At 46.7% G+C, this 20,530-nt stretch overlaps 1 protein-coding gene across 1 annotated transcript in view; it reads left to right on the top strand.

Annotated features, from left to right (window-relative positions):
• The window catches only part of PLXNA4 (plexin A4), a 510,265-nt gene that overhangs the window by 404,705 nt on the left and 85,030 nt on the right, over positions 1-20,530 (top strand). The window contains exons 10-11 of the mRNA XM_077179282.1: positions 7,355-7,555; positions 16,856-16,952. Coding sequence (XP_077035397.1) covers positions 7,355-7,555; positions 16,856-16,952 — 298 coding nt within the window. The remainder of the gene's footprint in view (positions 1-7,354; positions 7,556-16,855; positions 16,953-20,530) is intronic.

The following is a 20,530-nucleotide window of genomic DNA, read 5'->3' as shown; positions in this document are numbered from 1 at the left end:
TGCCGTGGGCAGGAACATGCACGGAAGTTCTTGTGAACTTCTGGTAGAACTCCTTATAGAAGGACAGAAGGCTGGCTGGGAAGGGTGCAGATTTATATAGGCATAATTAGGGAAGGAATTAATTACTGTTTTATGAGCTGCCTGTGCTCTGCTCCGTGCCTTCCACAGCTTTGCATGATCCAGTTTTCCTGTGTGAGTTGTTTGGAAGAACTCCCTTACTTAACCAGGGTTTTCCTTTAACAAAAGGCAGATTGCCCAAGTAAATACATGGTTTTCTTGTCTCTTGCACACACACCACCTTCCTCAATGCACATATTCATATTATTTATTATTTCCAAGCTCAGGAAGCATCAGGACTGAGGCTACTCACATGTCCCCAGTAGCCTCTTTCCAGCAAGCAGATGGACCTCACGACAAAACCATTGACTATTTTTGTCACTGGTCCACTCCCCTAATCCGGTGACCAGAAGGCTCCTGCTCTCTGGATCATTACTTCTCCTTCTGAGAGTGTGTCAAAGCAGCAAAGGGCTGAAAGAAAGCTAATGTTGTGTCTCTATTTAAAAAGGATAAATGTGGCACTTGGATAATTATGGCAGCCTGACCTTGATCCTCGTGAAATAATGGACCAGCTAAGAAAGACTCTATTAATAAAGAATTAAAGGAGGGTAAAATCATTAATGTTCATCAGCAGTGATGTGTGGACTGACTTCAGAGGCAGAACAGTCCTGGGTTAGGATCAAGCTCTCAACAGACCTGGGTCATTTCCCAGCACTGCCTGTCTGGCCTTGGGGGAATCACTTTGGTCCCAATCACCAGGAGTGGGCAGTGAGCCATGGCAGGGGAGGTTGCTTATCTTCATTTAGATCCTGCTTGTGAGCAGCCACTCTCTGGTGATCAGCATCACTCATCACTCCCCAGCCTCCACAGTACCAGGCCAGGGACCCAGCGCAGCTGAGATGATCTCCTGTCCATCAGTGAGGAGGCTCTGCTAGAGGTTTCCCTGAGAAATTTTGGATGTCCCATCCCTGGGAGTGTTCAAGGCCAGGTTGAAACCACCTGGGATAGTGGAAGGTGTCCCTGCCCATGGCAGGGGGTGGAACTGGATGATCTTTAATATCCTTTCCAGCCCAGCCCATTTTATGACCTGCTGGTCTCCCTCCAGCTGTGGTATCTGTGCCCTGATCTGTGCAAGCCACCACTGACATGTGTCACAGTCACAGTTTCTGAAAAATTCCTTTGCCCAGGATTTTCTCCTGGGAAGCTGAGAAGCCTCAGAGAAAAAGGAAAACAATATTATCTCATTTGCTTCTCCTGTGTTTTGCTGCTTTGGAATGTGGTTGGAGAGTGTTTACCCACAGGTGATTGTTTCATTGGTTTCATGTAAGTTGTTTTCACTCTTTGGCCAATCAGGGCCAAGCTGTGTCAAGACTCTGGAAGGAGTCAGGAGTTTTCATTATTATCTTTTAAGCCTTCTGTAAGTATCCTTTCTTTATTCTTTAGTATAGTTTAGAATTCTTTAATATAATACAGTATCATAAAATAATAAATGAGCCTTCTGAGAACCTGGAGTCAAATTCATCATTCCTTCCTGCCACGGGGCACCCCACAAATACAATAGACATGTGCAGCTGCCAGAGTGCACAGAGCTAAAACAGAACCAAATCTTTCCCTACCCTGGTCACCAGCCCCTCTAGGCCAACCCCCTTTTGTCAGGTACCAGAACCCCTTGCAATGCCTGACAAAAGAGAGCTGGAATTTGCTCCTGAGTACTCTTGACTAGAAAGGAGCCGCCAGAAGTGACAGAGATGCAGGGACTCAATTATTCCTTTGTTGTCTCTGCAGATGTTTACACTTCCCATAAATCCTGTTGCTTTCTCCTCATCAGCTGCCTTTAAAGTTTGGAGCGTTTTCCTCATGTATTATTACTTTTCCTGTGCCAATAAATAAGCACACCATCAATCAAGCTAACAACACTGTAAACTTAGGAAATGCAGATAAAATATATGGTGCATTAAAAAATTCTTTGACCGGGTGAGCTTTTTTTCAGAGCTTGTATGATTGCTGCTGGTGCCGATGTAAATTTGGGAGAAGTATATCCAGAAATTTATGGAGCTTGGATTCCTGCCTACAAGGCATTGACCTGATTCCACTTTATAACATAATAATGTTCCCCAGCACTGTTTGTGTAAATTTTAAATATAATTTTTACGACGCTAAGAATTAGTGGTATAATAATGTAAACACAGCGTGGACTGTAACTCACCCCTTCTCCTCCTTCACTGGGGATGGAGAACTCCTTGCTGCTTCCTTCTCCAGACTATCCAGGATCTGGGAAGCTGTGCAGGAATTTAAAAGGCACCAGCTTGGCAGCCCTGGGTTTGCAGCAGTACAGGGTGGTGACCCCGTGTGACTGTGCAGAGGTGTGTGAGACAACTTCAGGAAACAAATTCCAGGCAGTCCCTGCTGCCTCTCATTTGTAAACTTGCTTTTTTTCCTGTGTTTTATCCAGGTGAAATCTGATTTCTGCAAGGTCAGTGAAAGGTCAGGGGGTTTTTGCCTCTCTTTTGCCTGTTTTCCCTCTCCTTTTTCTCATTCCTTGTCTGCCTTTTCTTTCTCTTTCCTTGATCTATTTTTGTTTTGAATCTAGTTTTTTTTTTTTTGTTTTTTTTTTTTAATCTAGTTTAATTTACAGGGCATCCAGATGCTGTGGTCTAGATATCTTTATAAAAACCCAATCCCTGCCTCTCAACTCTTACCCTCTTGACTTGATTACAGCAGAGTGGGTGGGTGACAAAGCCAGAGGGAACACAGAGAAAACAGAACATTGCAGCTCGGCAGAGCAGATGAACAAAAGATGTATTTATTTACGTAATAACTGAGTAAATAACATTCTGAGTTTCATTTCTTATGGGGTCCCAAAGGGCCTGAGTGAGTCAATCTTGGTCACCGCTTAGATTCACAGTGTGGTCATTTATTTTTTCAGGCAAGATGCCTTAGATAAGGTACAAAGATGTTTGCTGGATGAGGGATATTGAAAAGAAAGTCTTAAAAAAACCCTGTGAAGTTAAAGAAATGGATTTTAATGGCAGAAGAAAAGAGGAACTGGATGCTTTGAGTTGGTGATGGAGTTATGTGCTGGAATTAAGTAATGAAGGAGCAGTGAAGGAATTAATGGTCTGTTCCTGAATGGAGGTGACTCCTACTCTTCTTGGAGAGGAAGGGTAAAAACCCATTGCCAAGGGTTGAGTAAAGAAATAAAGAAAATTATTATCTGGGCAGTGGTGCCCCCAGTGCCCTCAGCATTAGGTGAGCTTTATTTTCCTTCCATAGAAAGTGGAGATCCAGCCAATGCTGCCAGGGATGGTGAGGGAGGAGTATGAAGGAAAACCTGGAAATGTTCTCTCCCCTGGATGCTCTGGCTGACAAGAGATGCACAAGTGGGGATGGTGAACCCCAGTAAAAGGTGGGGGCTGTTGGTAGGTGGGGGGTTCATTGTATTAAACCTCCATGGATGTGTTCCCTGTTCCCATGTGGAATGCCTGCCACCCAAGGTAGATAAAACTCCTTCTCTGCTGGGAACTGGAAAACACTTTGATGATCCTTTGGATCATAATCCTGGCCAAAAACACTAACAGAGAGTGAAACTGTGAAAATAAGTTGGGAGAAAACCTGTGCAGTTTGCGCAGGTTTTCTCCCAACTTGCGAGATGTTGCGAGACATCCTGACACGCCTTTTCCTAGAAGAGAAACTTGGGGTATTTTGTAGTCTACAGCTTATAGTGGGAAAGAGCACAGTGAAACCTCCATAAAATCATAACTCTGGATGTATGAAGCACCATAAAGAAACCAAACTAATTAGTTGAGGGCTAAGACCACACAGCCTCAGAGAAGCCTCCTCATCCTCTTTAGCAGCGTCCTCTCAATGGCTCTCACTGGAGACCAGCTTGAGCTCAGCTCTGATGAAGGCCATAACACACATGTGAGAGAAAAGGTCCTCATATTTCTGAGACTTTATTATTCCTGCTAGCTACAACAAAAACACATTTGCAGGCGCTCTATGAGGAGTTATAAATAAAGAAAATTAAACTACCATCGACCCAATGAGTACAGCTCATTTCGTGCAGTGGTTTCACTGCAAAAGCTCTCTGACTTGGTAATTGGCAAAATTTTGGTGATGTGAGGTGTGCATCACTGCTGATACCAGTAATTGGCAAGGGTGGAGGATATTATTTTAAATGGACTGACTCATTTGAAAGCATTCAAGAACTAGAATGAAGCTACGCACACAAAATGAATCAACAATGATTCTCTGGATTGCCAGCTCCCCTTAGAGTCAGGCAAAAGACTTAATTTATTATATATCAAAGGCAAAAAGGGATGGGATTGTGCCCATCCTTGGTGCAGTTGTTGGCAGTCTATAATTTTATTTCCCTACATCCTGTGAAAATTGTATTTTTCCAACTAGGTGATGTCCATAGCAAAGGAGAAGGGTGAAGAGAAAGTGTCTCCACTGCAAAATGTCCAAAATAACTCTTTTTTAGAAAGCCTTCTGCTTGGGTCTACTCTGGTCAGCTTGATGTTTTACCTTCAAAAATACACACCTGGCCTGTTTTACTCCCAAAAATACAAACCACCCAAAGCTTGACAGAGGCTGCAAAATGAGTTCTGTGTTTGAATCTGAACCCAGAGCCTGGTCCAAGCTCTGAGGTTTTATGCAGTACATCACCCAATGAAATTGCCTTTTCCCCTCCCCGTTTCAATTAGAAAGAACATTAGGTCAATCAGATAAAGCCACATTGGGAGGATTTCCTCTTTATGGCGCTTGCCTCTTCAATTATCTATAATGAACTTCCTCACAGCACTGCAAAGCTTTTTATATGCAAACGAACCCTGTTTTGGGGCTGCCTCAATCACGGCTCGTTAATGAACTTGAAACAAGTGTTATCGGAAAGGTTACAGCACCAGTGGTGGAGGGGGACAGGATAAAGCCACACAAGAAAGACCAGGCTGGAGGGCTGGGATTGGCCTGCAGGTAGCAGAGTGGACTATCTCCATCCTCCATGCCACAGCCCCCACCAGAGGCTTTTCTCTGTGACACACATCAAGTGAAATGCCCGCTCCTGGGAAACAGCTGCTCGGCGGCTGATAGGGCTTCCCCACCCTCCTGCCCCACTGATTCCCTCTGCCACGGCATCTCTCTCTCAACTCCTGGAAAAAAAAAGACCAAATCAAACAAGGAGAGGCTGCTGCCAATGTCTTTCCTTGTGCCAGGAGAAAGAGAGGGAGCTGAGGCAGAGGCCCCAGGATTTGTTGTGCAGGGGAAGGGGATGGGGAAGGGTCAGGGGTGTTGAAGACATAAGGTCCCAAATGGTGTTTGCATCTGCTGGTGTGATCAGTAATGAAAACTCTTCAGCATAGCCTGGATCACCTCCTTCTTCTGCCCTCTGGGGTTTTTATTGGTCTTAAATCAGCCAGAATTATAGATTATGCCTCCCTTTTTTGTGCTGAGTAGCTGCAGGGAGCCATAATGCTGGTGTGCCATGGTATGGTAGAACCATTGGACCCAAGCTTGGGAAGACTTCTCAGATGGTTAAACCTTGCTCTTTTATCAAGAAAAATGCTTCAGTGACACTTTACCCATTGTGTCTCAGCACTAGGAGCTCCCTGGAAAGGTTCCATCACAGAACAGAATAGCAGCAAGGACAGGGAGGGCTGGAACAGGGAGCATCTCCTCAGTCCTGCAGCCCCAAGAGTGCAGAGGGTGGCAGTGATAAAACTCATCCCTTCATTGCAGTACCCCATGGCTTTTCCACCTCCAACCCTTCCTCCTTCCAGCCAGGTTAATGGGATGGCCTGTGAAGCCTTGGCAGCACACATCAAGCCAGGCCTTGTGCCAGATTATCTCAGGCAAAGAGCCACTGGATCCAAGGTGATTCAGCTCCACCCAGCTCCAGGGGGTGTGCTTGGCTGTCCTGGTTCTGGTGCTGGCCCAGTTTAAGCCCATCAGTGGCTCTCAGTCACTTCCACCATGATCATCACCCTCTAAATGCAGATGAAAAATCATCTCTCAGGCTCCTCAGTCTGGCAGCCCCTTAGGACAGATCCTCAGATGCTCTTTGGGCCTGGGGAAGGTTCTGGACTTCATTGCAGGGATGTATTGGGTGGTTACTGGATTTTCTGCCTGCCTCTGGCCAGGGATGAGCTCACATCCTCCACATGGTGAGTGTTGGCTCTGGTAATTCTGTCCCTGGTTGGTGTAACTACAGATGTTGCACATCTGATCCATTTCTTTATCTCCCTCAGCTACTTGCTTCATTAAGATGCTCCCACCATCTGCTCTAACAAGACTCCAGGCTCTCCATGAGCCATAAATTCCACTTTTGTACCCTTCAGTCCCTTTCCCTACTTTTCTGCCCTGAATCAGTAATTTTCCTCCTGCCCTTCCCCTGTCTCTGCTGGAACCAGCTGGACCTGGGTTTAACTTTGGGCAGGACAGGCAAAGGCTGCAGAATTTCCTAAAGAGCTGACATCACCCCAGAATCCATGAAAGGGACATCTTGCAGCTGTCTGACTGGGCTATGAAGAAGCAAAGCATGGCCACTCTGACTAATTAAGCTGTGCTAATTAATGAAATTTTAAATGCAGCCACCTGCTAGGCTGCTTTGGGTGCCCAGGGTTCACCTCGTGTGAGGGACCCATGAAGAGGCACCACATTAGCAAGATCCACTTGGCATTTCTCCTTTTGTGAGCCAGTGGAAAGCTTTTCCAAGAGGTCTCCATGCTTTTTGTGACCATTGTTTCTTGGCAGCTGGGTCTAAATCTCTGTAATGAATATTTTCTCATCTTCTGAGCCAAAATAAATTCTCTTTTTAACAACCCTGACTCTGTAGGTTCCAACAGGTCTTGCTGGAGCTGTGCCTTTTGTACAGTGGTGTGCTGGCCGTTGGGAACTGAGGAATTGTGCTCAGATTTTTGCTTTATTCACTTTTATCATGGCATTGTGACTGGGTTAAGTCTGTGGAGAGAACATGATTGCTTTTCCATTACCTGAATAAACAGAGCAGGTGTGAGAAAGCACCAGAGGTGGCTTCCCTGGGTCCTGGAGGCTGAAACAAGCCAGGGAGATAGGAAAGGATGGTGTGCAGGAAAGGAGGAAGGAAAGCAATCCTTGCTCACCTCTTTATCTGAGCCTTCCCAGGAATGCTCCTTGAATAGCTCAGTAATAAACCAAGGCCCAGGGAGCTGCAAAAACTTTGTACCCAGGCACACTGAGAAGGCTGGGAAGCACCACAGGACTCTTCCTGAGGCTGGGAAACCCGTGTGCTGACTTGGTTTGGTGTCTGCTCTCTCCCCAGGACTGTCCCCAGCTGCTGCAGGCCGGGAAGATCCTGGTGCCCGTGGAGGTGATCAAACCCATCACTCTGAAGGCCAAGAACCTGCCCCAGCCCCAGTCAGGCCAGCGGGGCTACGAGTGCATCCTGAACATCCAGGGCAGCGAGCAGAGGGTGCCGGCCCTGAGGTTCAACAGCTCCAGCGTGCAGTGCCAGAACACCTCGGTGAGCTGCAGGCGACACACGTGCCCACAGCACTGTCCCCAGGGGAGATGGGCTCCTCTCACAGCCCTTCTCACCTCATTCAGGCTGCTGGAGCTGTTAATCAGGAGGAAAGAAGGCTCAAGGGAGAGTTTGTTGCTCTCTAGAACCACCTGGAGGTTGTGGTGAGGTTGGGGTTTGGTTTTTCTCCCAAGCAGCTGGTGATAGGACAAGGGGAAATGGCCTCAAAATGCCAGGGGAGGTTGAGGTTGGGTATTAAGAAAAATTTCTTCACTGGAAGAGTGGTTAAATGTTGAAATAGGATGAAGGCAGTGGTGAAGTCACCATTCCTGGGGGAGGTTCAGGGTGGATATTAAGAAAAAATTATTCACTTGAAGAATGGTTAAACATTAAAATAGAATGAAGGCAGTGGCGGAGTCACCATCCCTGGGAGAGTTCAAACGAGGTGCACACTTCACAATTTGGTCTAGTGGGTGCAGGTTCAGTCAAAGATTGGATTTGATGATCTTGGAGGCCTTTTACAGCTTTCATGACTCTGTGGTTCCAAACACAGGCAGGAAAAGGTTGGCTGGTAGCTTGAGATGCCCTTTTTTCTCCTTGGGCTGGCTGGTGCCACCACTCAGTTGTTGCTTCTCCCCCTGGATCCCATCCTCAGCTGTGACCCACAGGCAGCAATATCAGCTTAACCTGCTCTTATTCCCACAAAAAAGGCTTCCAGTGGGACAGGTGTTGATGTCAGGGTGAGAGTGAAGATTATTTTGGGGGAGTTCGATGATAAAACCCCATAGAAACAGTCTGACAAGTGCCAGCATGTAATGGGTCAGGAAAAAGGTGAGAACACAAAATCCCAGAATGGGTTGAGTTGAAAGAGACCTTGAAGATCATCCAGTAGAACCTTAAAGATCATCCAGTTGAACCTTGAATCTATCATCATAACCTTGAACCTATCATCCAGTTCCAACCCCCTGCGTGGGCAGGGACACCTTGCACTGCACTGGGTTGCACCAAATGCCTTCAAAGGATGGATGGGATTAGGCTGAGTCAAACCTTCCTCCAGCCCTCACATTGCCCCCATGTCTGTCTGTCTGTGCCCACCTCCAGTTCCCCACCTGAAGGGCAGGACCTGTGACTCTCCTTGCAAGGAACCTGTGTGAGGCATGACAGTGCTGTCACCACAGCAGTGTCACTTTTGGGGACAAACCCAGTCAGCACCCAGTGCAATGGAGGCCTCTGCTTCTCCAGAGGTTTATCCATGTCTCCAGGATATGCATTGAGTCATCTCCGTTGCTGCTGCTGCGAGATGATTTATTAGTCAAAGAGCTAATTACAGGCTTTAGCCACTCCACGCTGGGCAGTGCTTGTCACAACATATTCTGCTGCATTAAGCAGGGCTGAGGACTGCAGGCACTTCACACATTTTACATCTGTTGCAAACAAGCAACTTCCCAACCGATGCTGCTCTTTTATTTGTTCCTTTGTCTCCCTCCCTCCCATCTCTCCCTGATTTCCATTACTGGTTAATGACCTGTGAGCATTCAGGTTTCAGGTTAGAAATGGACAGACTGGGAGGTTCAGGAGGGATGCACATTTTCTTTGGAGTGTTATTTTTAAAATGGTGGAAGCTAAGGGGGAATTGCATGGTGGTGGGCAGAGATTATATCTGTCCAAAGAGTCTTAGCAGGCAAGACAGACCTTTAATGACCCTTTAGAGTCAGGAATTCTCTGGCACACGTAGGCATTCCAATGAACTATCCCATTTAAGGATTATTTAAGCATAGTTGGGCTGAGCAGGAAAGTAACCCCAGCCAGCCTCTGCATCCCACTTTGCAGAACCCAATAAAAGAGTGGTTATGACAGGTAATGGGGATTATTCCCACACTACCTGCATGCTCCAAGAAATTGCCAGTGCCTGGGAATGGAGAAGTGGGGTTTGATGAGTCCCCAGAGGGATTTGTTCATAGGATGCCTGAGTGCTGTGACTGCACCATTTTGGCTTTAATGTCTGTTTTCCTAAGGCTCTGCCAGAGCTGCAGAGGGTGGCAGGGCTGAGCCTCAGGCTGGTGCCAAGGCACTCCATGACCTCACTGCTGGTGCTGTCTGCAGGAGGCTTGTCCCGTGTTTTTGGTGGCCCAGGTGGATTTAATTCTTCTCCAGAGACAGAGGCTCATTTGGGAATAAAACCAACTCTTTTCTATCCTGTTTCTGCCTATTCTCTCCCTCTGCCTTCCCCTTTCACTTGCTTTCCTCCTTTTTCCCTCTTTTTGCTTCTTTTGTCTTTCCTTTCCTCCCCTTTCCTTCTCTTGTCTTTCCTTTCCACCCCTTTTCTTTCCCTTCCTTTTGAAGGAGCTTTGACTCTCTGATTTGAGGTCTTTCTTCTTTTCTTTCTTTCTTTTTTTTTTTTCCCTGAAAAATGTTATTTCATTGTTGCTTGGAATTTGCCAGACACTGAGAGAAAGAGATGTGGAAGGGAGAGACAGACAAAAGAGAGCAGCATTCAGAGAGATACAAAAAGGCAGCAGAGAAGCCCTGGCTGGTGGAGCAGGTGGCAGAGGACACAGACAATGGGGAAGGAGTGCTGGAGATCTGTCTCCATCATGATTATTTCCTTCCCTGCCAGAATTAGCATTCAGGCTGGAGCCACTGCAGCACAATGAGCCTCTGCTCCGGGGGTCACCTGGCTTTGGAAAGAGCTGTCTGAGCCTGTTTGCAAATCCAACCAACCCCCTCTGACAGAGCTTTTTACTCAGCAGAGTTGCTGGAGGAGGCACTGAATGTAGCACCTGCATTGCAGGCTTGGAGAGGGTCCAGGGGAGGGTGGGAGGATGAGCTGTGATGGTGTGTCCCTGAAGGGATGCTGTCCTGCCAGCAGATCCCTCTGTTGGTGCTGCATGCTAGACTAAGCAATCAGCCCTGCCTTCTTTTCCAAGATCTGCCCTCTCCCATCTCACACGAGGCACCCAGGAGCTCAAATTTGCCTCTCACAGAAAAACGTCTGCAAAACTCAGGATTTTTTCTACTTTCACATGGGATAGAGTCAGGGAAAGAGCCTTAACTTTTGCTCTGCATCTCCTGATCCCTCAGGATTTACACCAGGGGTCAGAGGCAGCTTAAGCACCTTTTCAAAGTGGCTCCAAGTTCAGTGAAAGATGCTCTCAGGACACCCAGGTGTGAGCAGCCTGTCTGTCAGTAATGCCACATCCAGCACTGATGATCCCTGGGTGCTCAGCCCAGTCAGGAGCCAGATCTGCCTCTCTGCCTGTCTTTCCCAGAGATATTTCATTTGATAACAGCAATAAGTCTCTGCAGGCAGCACCATTCGGGACAATTATTGTTCTTGTCAAGTGGTTTGAGACTCTCAGCTCTGGGCTTTGTCCTCTGTCACACCACCCAAGGCACACAATTATCACTCAGAGGGACCCTTCCTGCCATCCCTTATTGCACTGGTGATAGCTCTGCCAACAGCCTGGACGTGGAGGGATGGGAGGGGATGAAAAGCAGGGGAGCTGAGGAGACACAGAAATAAGGAAGTAAAAATGTCAGCAGGAAGGGCTGAAATTGCTGGATGTATCAGGGCAGAGTGCAATCTTCCCAGTGGGAAGCAATGGGAGCCCCAGCACTTGCAATCAGCCCAAAATGATCAAGGAAGAGGGAATGGGGAGGGCTGACCCACCTGAGCATGCCATGATCTGTGCCATTACCTGCTCCAGTGGCTGATCCCTCATCCTTGCTTGGTTCCTGCTCACCCCTGGCCTTGGCACCCCCTGGTTGCCACCAGCAAAACCCCTGCTGCTGATTTTGTCCTGAATCCTTCTCAGCTCTGCCTGCTGTGAGACCTGAGGAGGTGCAGCTGGAAGTGCTGTGTGGCTCGGGGACAGGAGAGCAGGTCAGCTCTATTTGTCACATCATTGCACCTCAGCAAGAGATCTCGGTGGCATTTGACTCCGTGGTGTGGCTCACAGTGAAGGGAGTGATAAAAAAAAAAAAAATAAAAAGTTCCAATAAAAAGCAGAGCTGAGAAAAAAAATGAGGAGCTATTCACAGAAATCATGGGAAAACACAGTTGTGGGTGGCCAAAAGACAAGCACAGGGCTGTGAATTGCAGAATCAGGGGATGGTTTGGGTTGGAAGGGATCTTAAAGATCATCTAGCTCCAAACCTCTCACTGGGAGTGTCACCCTCATGCATCCACTTCTCTAATTATTATTTATCTATATTTACATGAAAGAGAAACCCCAATAATCACGTGGACCCTGTTTGTGGGTGATACCCAAATATAAAAATTCAGTCCCAGCTCTGGGAAGCAAAGGTGCAAGGAAACAGAATGACAGTGAGCAAGAAGTTTTCTGCCTTTGTATGGCTGGAAAATTGATGCAAGGAAAGATTAAATGGTTTCCATAGGATCATGCAAGGGGTTGATGGCAGAGCCAGGTACAGGAATCAATCCCTGGATTTGAGCTCTAATCACAAAAGTCGTGTCAGAGAAAACAGACCAACACTAAAATTCTGCTAAAATTCTGCAGAAGTTTCCACACTATTGGACATGTTTGAGGTACAAGGAGGGATATACCATGAAACCACTCTGGATTTATCGTCCTGTGTGTCCTCAAGCCAAATTACCAGGACAGGATGCTGCAAGTGGTCAGGCATGGATATGGATTTGCACAAACTGCAGGAGTATCTGATGCTACTGGAGAGTTTAAAAGGCAAAAATAAGGATACTTGTGAGCTCTAAACATTGCTCCTGTGAAGTGCAACAGCTCCTTCTAGTAGATTTTTGTCATTTCCTGAAGAGAGCCAGTTTGTGTTCCAGGCAGCCCAGCCTTTCCTTCTCAGTCAGCTCCCCAAATTGCCCATGATTTCCTGCTTTGATGAGATTATTGTGATTAGATTCCAGACTGGGCAGACTTAGGGGTCAGATTTGCATCTTCTGGGATGCTTTGCCTGTGTTGGGGGCAGTTGTGCCAGGGAAGGTGGAGGGACAAGCCCTGATGGTATGAGCACTGCTCAGGAGCGTCCGGGAAGCTCCGCTCCCCTGGAGATCGATGCTCCAGCCCTTTTTTCTCCCCTGAAACACATTTCCATCTTATTGTCATGGCTGAGCAAGTCCTTTTCAAAGACTCCTGTTGAGTTCAGTGGGCTTTGAAGAGGGGTCACAATGAGTGAGCAGCTCCTGTGGTCTGAGGAGGACGGAGCATTTCCTCGTGGCTCCTTTGCAAATTGCTCTGTTCTGCTGGCCTGCAGCCCACACAGCACTGGATGGGGTCAGGCAGGGCCAGTATGAGCATCCTCATCCCAGCTGGCTTCATCCCCACAGCTCTTCCATGGGATTCATCCCCTCACACCCCTTTCCAGCTCTGGATCGAGCCTGCTGGGTTAAAAAGTCTAATTTGTCTAAAAGTCACCTCCAAGGACAGATAAAAGGAAAAGGACTTCTTGGAGTCACTTGTTTCTTTAAGCAAGCCTGTAGTATTTGTTTTTTGTTATTTTTTCTTTAAAACAAAACAACCCCCCTTTGCTGTTACCAGTGACAGCTGAGATCTACTTTTCTGAGCTTTTATTAGGGGAAATCTTTTCTCTGTTAGTGACATGTGGTAAATAGCTTTTTTCTTTATTAATATTATTTTACTGTTGTTATTCATTGTGGAATTTCCAGCAGGTGCTGAGTGTTTATTAAGGAAACGTGCTTGGTTGGGGGATTGGCTCTGCTGGTGGCTGGGTTCTTGTGTTGTGTCAGTGGAAGCCCATTCTCATGAGGTCCCTGGAAGACTTGCTTACACTCTCTAAGTGCCTTGGCAGGCTCACTTCTGAGCTGCAAAGCACATACAATACTGAACATTGCTGGAAACAGAAAATATGTACTGACACCCAGACACTTACTGAAACTTGTTTTAAAAATACATATCTATGCTTACACTAGGAAAAAAAAAAGCCATAACTTGCTGAAATCAATGATCTCCAGTTTTTAATACCAGTACTTGTCTTATTTTTTTAGAGATGAATATAGAATTTTTCAAAACTAGGTTACTTCTTACGAAGAAAAGTGAAGTTCTTGCTAAAGCGAAACAGCGAAGGTGGTGTCAAAATTACAAAACATTTCCTGGTGATTCCTTTGCAAATTGCCAGTGTGAGCATCCTCATCCCAGCTGGCTTCATCCTCAGAGCTCTTCCATGGGATTTATCCCCTCACATCCCTTTCTAGGGGGATGGATTGAGCCTGCTGGGTTAAAAAGTCTAATATGTGTTTGCCCCTGGTGCTGCAGACAGACAAGATCTAAAATCCCAGCTGAGCTCCTGCTGCTGGGATCTTCCATGGGAAGAAAGGCTCCAGAGATTCCAGCTGCCTGTCCCTTGGCACCCTGCCTAGGCTCTGCTTCCAGCTCAGTCCCAAAACACACACGAGGCTCTGGTGAGGCCCTTTCTAAGACTCATTTTCTGACTTCAGGATGACCAGTTATTCTGAATATATCCCATTTTCCATTCCCAGTCAGCGTTTTCAAAGTGCTGTGCAAAGCAGGTGTTCCTGAGTGGCAGAAGTTTAATTATTCACCACTCTTCAGGCACTTCCCATTCCTGTCCCCCATCCTTGCATCCAGTGGTGTGGGTCTAGACAGCTCTGCATCATCTTGGATCTGGCAGTGCCACCCAAAATTGTCCAAAAAATGCAAATCCTGAATGAGACTGTCTACTGCAAAGGGCCTGGCTCACCTGGGCTGCTCTTTACCTCCATGGAAACCACAAATACCCATCAATTCCCTACAACTGGATCATAATCACAGCGTTTTGCAGATTAATGGCTAATTGTGTTTAGTCTGTGCAAAGAGGAATTACTGTGCAAGCAGCTCCCACTCTGCTGTAATGGACAGAAATCACCAGTTACCATTTACTCCCCAATTATACAGCAATTAATGGATCCAGGAAAATCTACCTGCAAAGCTCAGAGCTTTGGCATCTCTGTGGATAATCACAACAGGGGTTTAAGGGATGGGGAACTCCTTAGTGACTTTTTTGGCCCAGCCAAACCAGCTTGCTGAGTTATATCTAACCTTGTAGTGGGGAGAGTATTTTCCTTTCAAAGTGGGACTTTGTCCTACTGTAGATCCCAGTGCAGTGTGAGATCCCTGCTCTTAAAATTCTGCAGAAGTTTCCCCACTATTGGAAATGTTTGAGGTACAAGGAGGGATATACCATGAAACCAGTCTGGATTTATCATCCTGGGTGTGCTCAAGCCAAATTACGAAAGGCCAGGATGCTGCAAGTGGTCAGGTATGGATATGGATTTGCACAAACTGCAGGAGTATCTGAAGCTACTGGAGAGGGTAAATCCTATTGTGCACTGTGCTCAGCAATAGTAGCAGGCACAAAATGTTTCTCCCCTTCTTTCTTGCTCCCTTCTGTCCTTTCATCAACCATCTCCTCTCCCACCATCAGGCTTTGGCCTTTTGGTGAGGTGTTGGGTGGGAGCTGCTGATGGAGCTGGGCAGTGGGGTGAACCCTGGGTGAACTGGCTTGAGATAAATCAAAATCTAGGTGGAAAAAAGCTCTCAGCACCACGTGGAGAGGGCCTCCAGAGAGCAGCTTCCATTTCCTTCCTTGGGGTCACCTCTGTGTGCCCTGACTGCCCCTGACAAGTGTTTGTTTAATTCTGTCCAACTCTCTCAGAAGTTTTTTGCAGCTTTTTAAGACATATTTGCTGGAAACTGGATACTCCTTGTTCCAGCTGAAGCTTTTCTGGATCCAAGTAGGGAAAAGTGATTGCCTCCTGGGGTTTACACATGTAACGAGCTCTATCTGCTCCATCCCCAAAGGAGAATTGTTTGGGTTTTGGCAGCAATATGGCATTGTTGATTTACAGTCTGTTCATGATCTCCAGCAGTCCCCAGACCCTCTCCTGCAGCACTGCCCAGCCACTCCAATTTCAGAGCAGTTTGCATCAACTCCTCCTACTGAAAAAAATAATCCCCATTTGCCAGCATTGAATTTCATTTGGTTGATTTTGGCCCAGTTCTACAAGTTTGTTTTGAATTCTTAACCTTGCTGTTGGAGGTTCTTACAGCCCCTCCAGAACAGTCATGAAATCATCCAAGTCAGTAGTGAAAGTACTGAGTAATGCCAGACTCAGGACAATATTGCTTTTGAAACATCCTCCCAGCTTGACATGGAATTATCTGATATTTTTTTGTTTAATGGTTTTTGCATAAACCTTATGGTGGCCTTTCTTAGGTCATATTTCCCTGGTTTGTTTATGGGGATCTGCTGTAGGATAGTAGCAAACACTCTCCTGAAATCAGGATAAATCACATCTGCTGCCTCCCCTTTATCCACAAAGTCATTAAGCCTGTCAAAAAGGAAATTAGATTGGGTTGACACAATTTGTTCTTGACAAATCTGTGCTGGCTGATTTTTATCACCTTATCATCTCGCAGGTGCTTATAAATTGATTGTTTAATAATTTGATGTACTTTCTTTCTGGAAAGCCAAGTTAGGCTGACAGGTCTATAATTAAACAGTGGCTCCATTTTCCCCTTTTTCAGGGGGTTTCCCTGATCTTGAGACTTTACTCAGCTTCCAAGAGTTCTTCAAGACATCCCTAGTGTAAATAACCTCACCTACCCTCTCAGCACCTATGGGATACCCAGCAGAGGCACAGCTGGATGGAAGACCCAGAATATGGAATTTACACCTTAAAGTTGCTCCCAACTTTGAAAAATACTTTTCAAAGCTGTGCTCTATGTCCAAAAAATGGATTTCAAAGTTAAGGCCCATCACATGCAAACACACTTAGATCATGGAATATTTTTCTGGCTGATAGGCCAAGAGGGAGTGGCTCTAAGTTAAAGAAAGGTTCAGATCAGATATTAGGAAGGAATTCCTGGCTGTGAGGCTCTGGTTGTCCAGAGCAGCTGTGGCTGCCCCTGGATCCCTGGCAGTGCCCAAGGCCAGGTTGGACAGGGCTTGGAGCAACCTGAGATAGTGGAAGGTGTCCCTGCCAATGGCAGGGGTGGAACTGGATGATCTTTAAGGTCCTTTCCATTCCCATTGTGGGATTCTATGAATGTTCACCTAATGGATAAATGGATTTTTATGAGGGGCATGGTTGGAGCTCCACAGCTTTGGGAGGATCCCATTGCATTCTGGCAGGGGCTGCTGATTAGGGAGGTGAGTGACAGCTCCATTTCTCTTGTTCTCCATGCTCAGCACCACCCCTTGCCTCATCCCATCCCCTCCCCACCTCCAGGCACTCTCTAAGTCTTTGGGGTTTTTTTTTTTTTTTGGTTTGTTTTGTTTTTCCTCTCCCACTTCTAGTACTCGTACGAAGGGATGGAGATTAACAGCCTGCCAGTGGAGCTGACAGTCGTGTGGAACGGGAATTTCAACATTGACAACCCAGCACAGAACAAAGGTAAAGAGTTATTTCAACTTGTCCTTGGAAGCAGTAACCTTAGCAACGGGCCCTCGCTCCCTACACTTAACAAAGCCGCCACCGTCTCCCCGTGCTGGCTGCTGCACACTTGTTCTCTGCACTCTGCAAATTACCAATTTCTGAGTGCTTTGTGTGCCTCCCCCCAGCCCTCCAGTTCTCTCATTCCACCTGAGAAATGCGACTCTCCCTCCCACTTGTGTTGCTCTCCCTCTCCCTTCATCGTCCCTGCCTCCCGCTTCTCCCCGCATCCTCGTGCCTGCTTTTCACGCCCCTCCCTCTCCAGGTTTTTTCTCCCCCTCTTTTATTTCTCCTGAAGTGATGCTCTTCAAGTTAACATGCCAGGAGAACGGGCTCTCTGCTCAGAGGCAATTTAGTAATGAGCAGGAGAAGGCAGAAAGGGAGCAGGAAGACTGCAGCTCTCCAGTGGGAGAATTCTGAGCAAAATAAAATGATGATGATGATGATAAAAAGGATCTGAAAACCACCTGTGTTTAACCACCACTGATGGCACAGGTTTGGTGTGCCCCTCACAGAGGGGGCTGCACATCCAGCCACAGCCCTGGGGCAGGCTGGGTGTTTCTGGAGATGGATGGTCTGCCTACATCTTCTTCTTCCTTCTTGTCTTTCCACCCTGGAACCTTCCCCCCAGGCAACCCCTCCCCTTGGCTGCCCTGCATTTGCAGCTCACACCTGCAGATTCTCTTCTTCTCACATCATCACCTCTCAAAAATGTCTCCCTCCCTCTCTTTACCTTGTCGTGGACACTTCCCACACCTTCTCCCACTCAAGCTGTCCCCAGCAGGTTCTGCCATGGTGCTGTCACACAGTTCCACACTGTTTTGGTTTGGAAAGCCAGGTGTCTGCTAGGGAAGGCAGGAGCCTCCCCGGAAATGGAAAATGTAAACCCCCTCCCTCTGAATTGTTATAAATTTGAAATTAAGGAGCTCTCAGGCAAAAATATGGGAGCAGGAATAACAGTTCTTTACTAGGGAGGAAAATAAAAATAAAATAAACAATGCAGTAAATCAAAACAAGACTGACAGAGTCAGAACACAACCTGACACCCTGTGGGTCAGGGTGTTGGTAGCAGTCCCATTGGAATTGTGGCTCAGCCCTCCTGCAGTGTCAGGGGTGGTTCTGTTGGAGCAGGGATCCTGGACAAGGGTGGAATTTTCCTCTGAAGATCCAGTGGAAGAGGCAGCTGCTGTTCCTCTGGGAAATCCAGTGGAAAGGCTCTGCTCGTGTCCCAGAATCTCCAGATTGGATCCAGGTAGGAATGCTTGGCTCCTCCCCTGGGCGGAGCATCTCCCCATGGGATGCTGGGATTGGCTCAGCCCTGCAGGGACACTCAGTGGCCATGGACAGCAGAGATCTCCTGGAGGGAGGATTGGCTGTGGGAGAGAGAAAGAAAAAACTGCCCCATGAACAGCAAATAACTGCCCCAGCTCTGACAGGTGGCAAATAGAACACACATTGCTTGGCAACCAAGGGCACACACCCACCCTCATGCTGAGGGGTGAGGTTCCCACCAACACCACGTTCAGCCTGGAGAGCAGCACAGAAAGCAGCTGTTCTCCCCATGGCACAACCCTATCCTCCCTTCTCCCCCTCTGAATGGCAGAGATCTGGCAACAAAACCCCAAAACTGTGACTTTTGAGGGTTAAATCCACTCAGCAAACACAACAGGCTGGAGATTCCTGCCCAGCTCTGGCACTCAGGCACAGCCTGTGCTGAAGGTGCCACGCTGCCTCTGCTCTGAAGTTTTCTCCTTCTCTCCAAGCTGTGTCAAGGTGTTTCCAGGACAGTGCTGATTTCCATGGCCCAAAGAGTGCCATGGGCTGGGAGAACCTTTAACAGTGTGGCTCAGAGGTCAGAATTTGAATGCTTGCCCCAGTCCTGCTTAGTTTTGTGCTACCATAAAATGAACACCCCTGACACAAGGTGATCCACACCAAAGATGTAAATCCTTTTCTTGGGCTGCACTGAGCTATCCTAGGTGATGTGGGAGGGAAATAAATCTCATAATCATGATGACCATATTTTAGGACTGTTTGTGCCACTAACATAAAACAGACTAGGGGTGAACTCAAGAATCATCTTCTGCACAGGCCTTTTTTGGGTTATTCCAAGCCAAAATGTTGCAAATAATGACTAGGAAGAAATCTGGGAAGCAGCACTGGCTGGTGGCTCTCCCAGATGAGTAATTTCGATATTATCATCATATTTTGTGTCAGGAAGAGAGTTTAGGCATGTTCCCATAGAGATACCACATGGAAGCAGTGCCACACAGAGGTGACCAAGATGCCACTGCTTTCACATCCAGCATCACCATGGGCTGGGCTGGGAGGTTCAAATTCCAAACTGACCCAAACCTGCTAAATTAGCTACAGAGATCCCTAATTGTAGCAGCTCAAGCAGAACAACTCAGCAAATTTGAAATCTCACAAAAAACTAAGGAAAGAGGTGTATCCCATGAGGTCTGGAAAACACTGTGTTTGACTGATGTTTTGCAGGCTTTTTGGGGTACTTTTGGGTACTCTTCTTGCACCCAGCATGGAGAAGTAAAGAGTTTCTGAGTTTTTCTTACATTGGCCAATACTTGCTGACTTTGAGGGGGAAGGTATGGAGAGACAGGGCCTTTCAGCATAAATATTTCCAAAGCCTTTGATTTGGGATTGTATAAAGATAAAAACCACTTTAATAACCCACAGACACCGTGAAACAGAAGCACAGAGGGAAAATCTCTCAATATGCCCACAAATGAAGGAAAGAAAAAAGTCTGAGAGCCTTGATTCTGTCACCTTCATCTTCCAGGAGGAGAATTCTGCTATCAGTCTCCTGTGCAAGCCAGGCCTCAGTTTCTACATCTGTAAAATAAGGATAAATAACGTGATCTCATTTTGTAGGAGGACTTCAATATTTTTAGGTTCTATTAGAAAAAGCTCAGAGTGCTTCTAATCACTTAACAGCTCAAAATGGAGCTAAGCATTAATCACTGCTGTCTGTATTAGAGTGGAATCAACTCTGCTTCAAAGTGGGAAGCAGACTGAATTTCTGGAGCAGAAGGAAGGGTAAAGGCTGGTTGTGAACCCCTGGAATCAGCCTAATAATGAACCACTGTGTATTCACTGTTACCTTTTGGGATTTCTGTCAAGTGAGAAACCTGAGTGGCATCACCTTAACACAAAATCCTGGGGAGATTCACACCCAAGTTTAATCTGTGGGTTGGCCAGTGTTGCTATAGGACACAAAAGAACACAAGCTCAAACCACTGCTCTCAAGGTGAAGAAAAAGGGAAGTTTATTTTCTGACTCTAACATTTATAGTTTATAGTGACTGTGGATTGGAAGGTGACAGTGCCAACTCTCCAATGACACTGGACAAACCAACAGTCCATCAACTTTCTCCTCCTCCATAAAGGAATGCAAAACAATGAGTTATTTACAGAAAGTGTGTGAGAAAGTTCGCTACAAGAATGTCAACATCAGAAGGCTGAGAAAATCTTAAAAAACCAGGGTGACAGGCCAGGTCTACAAAATTCTTTTAAGATGAAGTG

This window comes from Agelaius phoeniceus, chromosome 5 (assembly GCF_051311805.1).
Source record: "Agelaius phoeniceus isolate bAgePho1 chromosome 5, bAgePho1.hap1, whole genome shotgun sequence".
Classification (NCBI taxonomy): Eukaryota; Metazoa; Chordata; class Aves; order Passeriformes; family Icteridae; genus Agelaius; species Agelaius phoeniceus.
The sequence above is the reverse complement of the archived record's forward strand: the minus strand, read 5'-3'. Positions and strand labels throughout refer to the sequence as shown.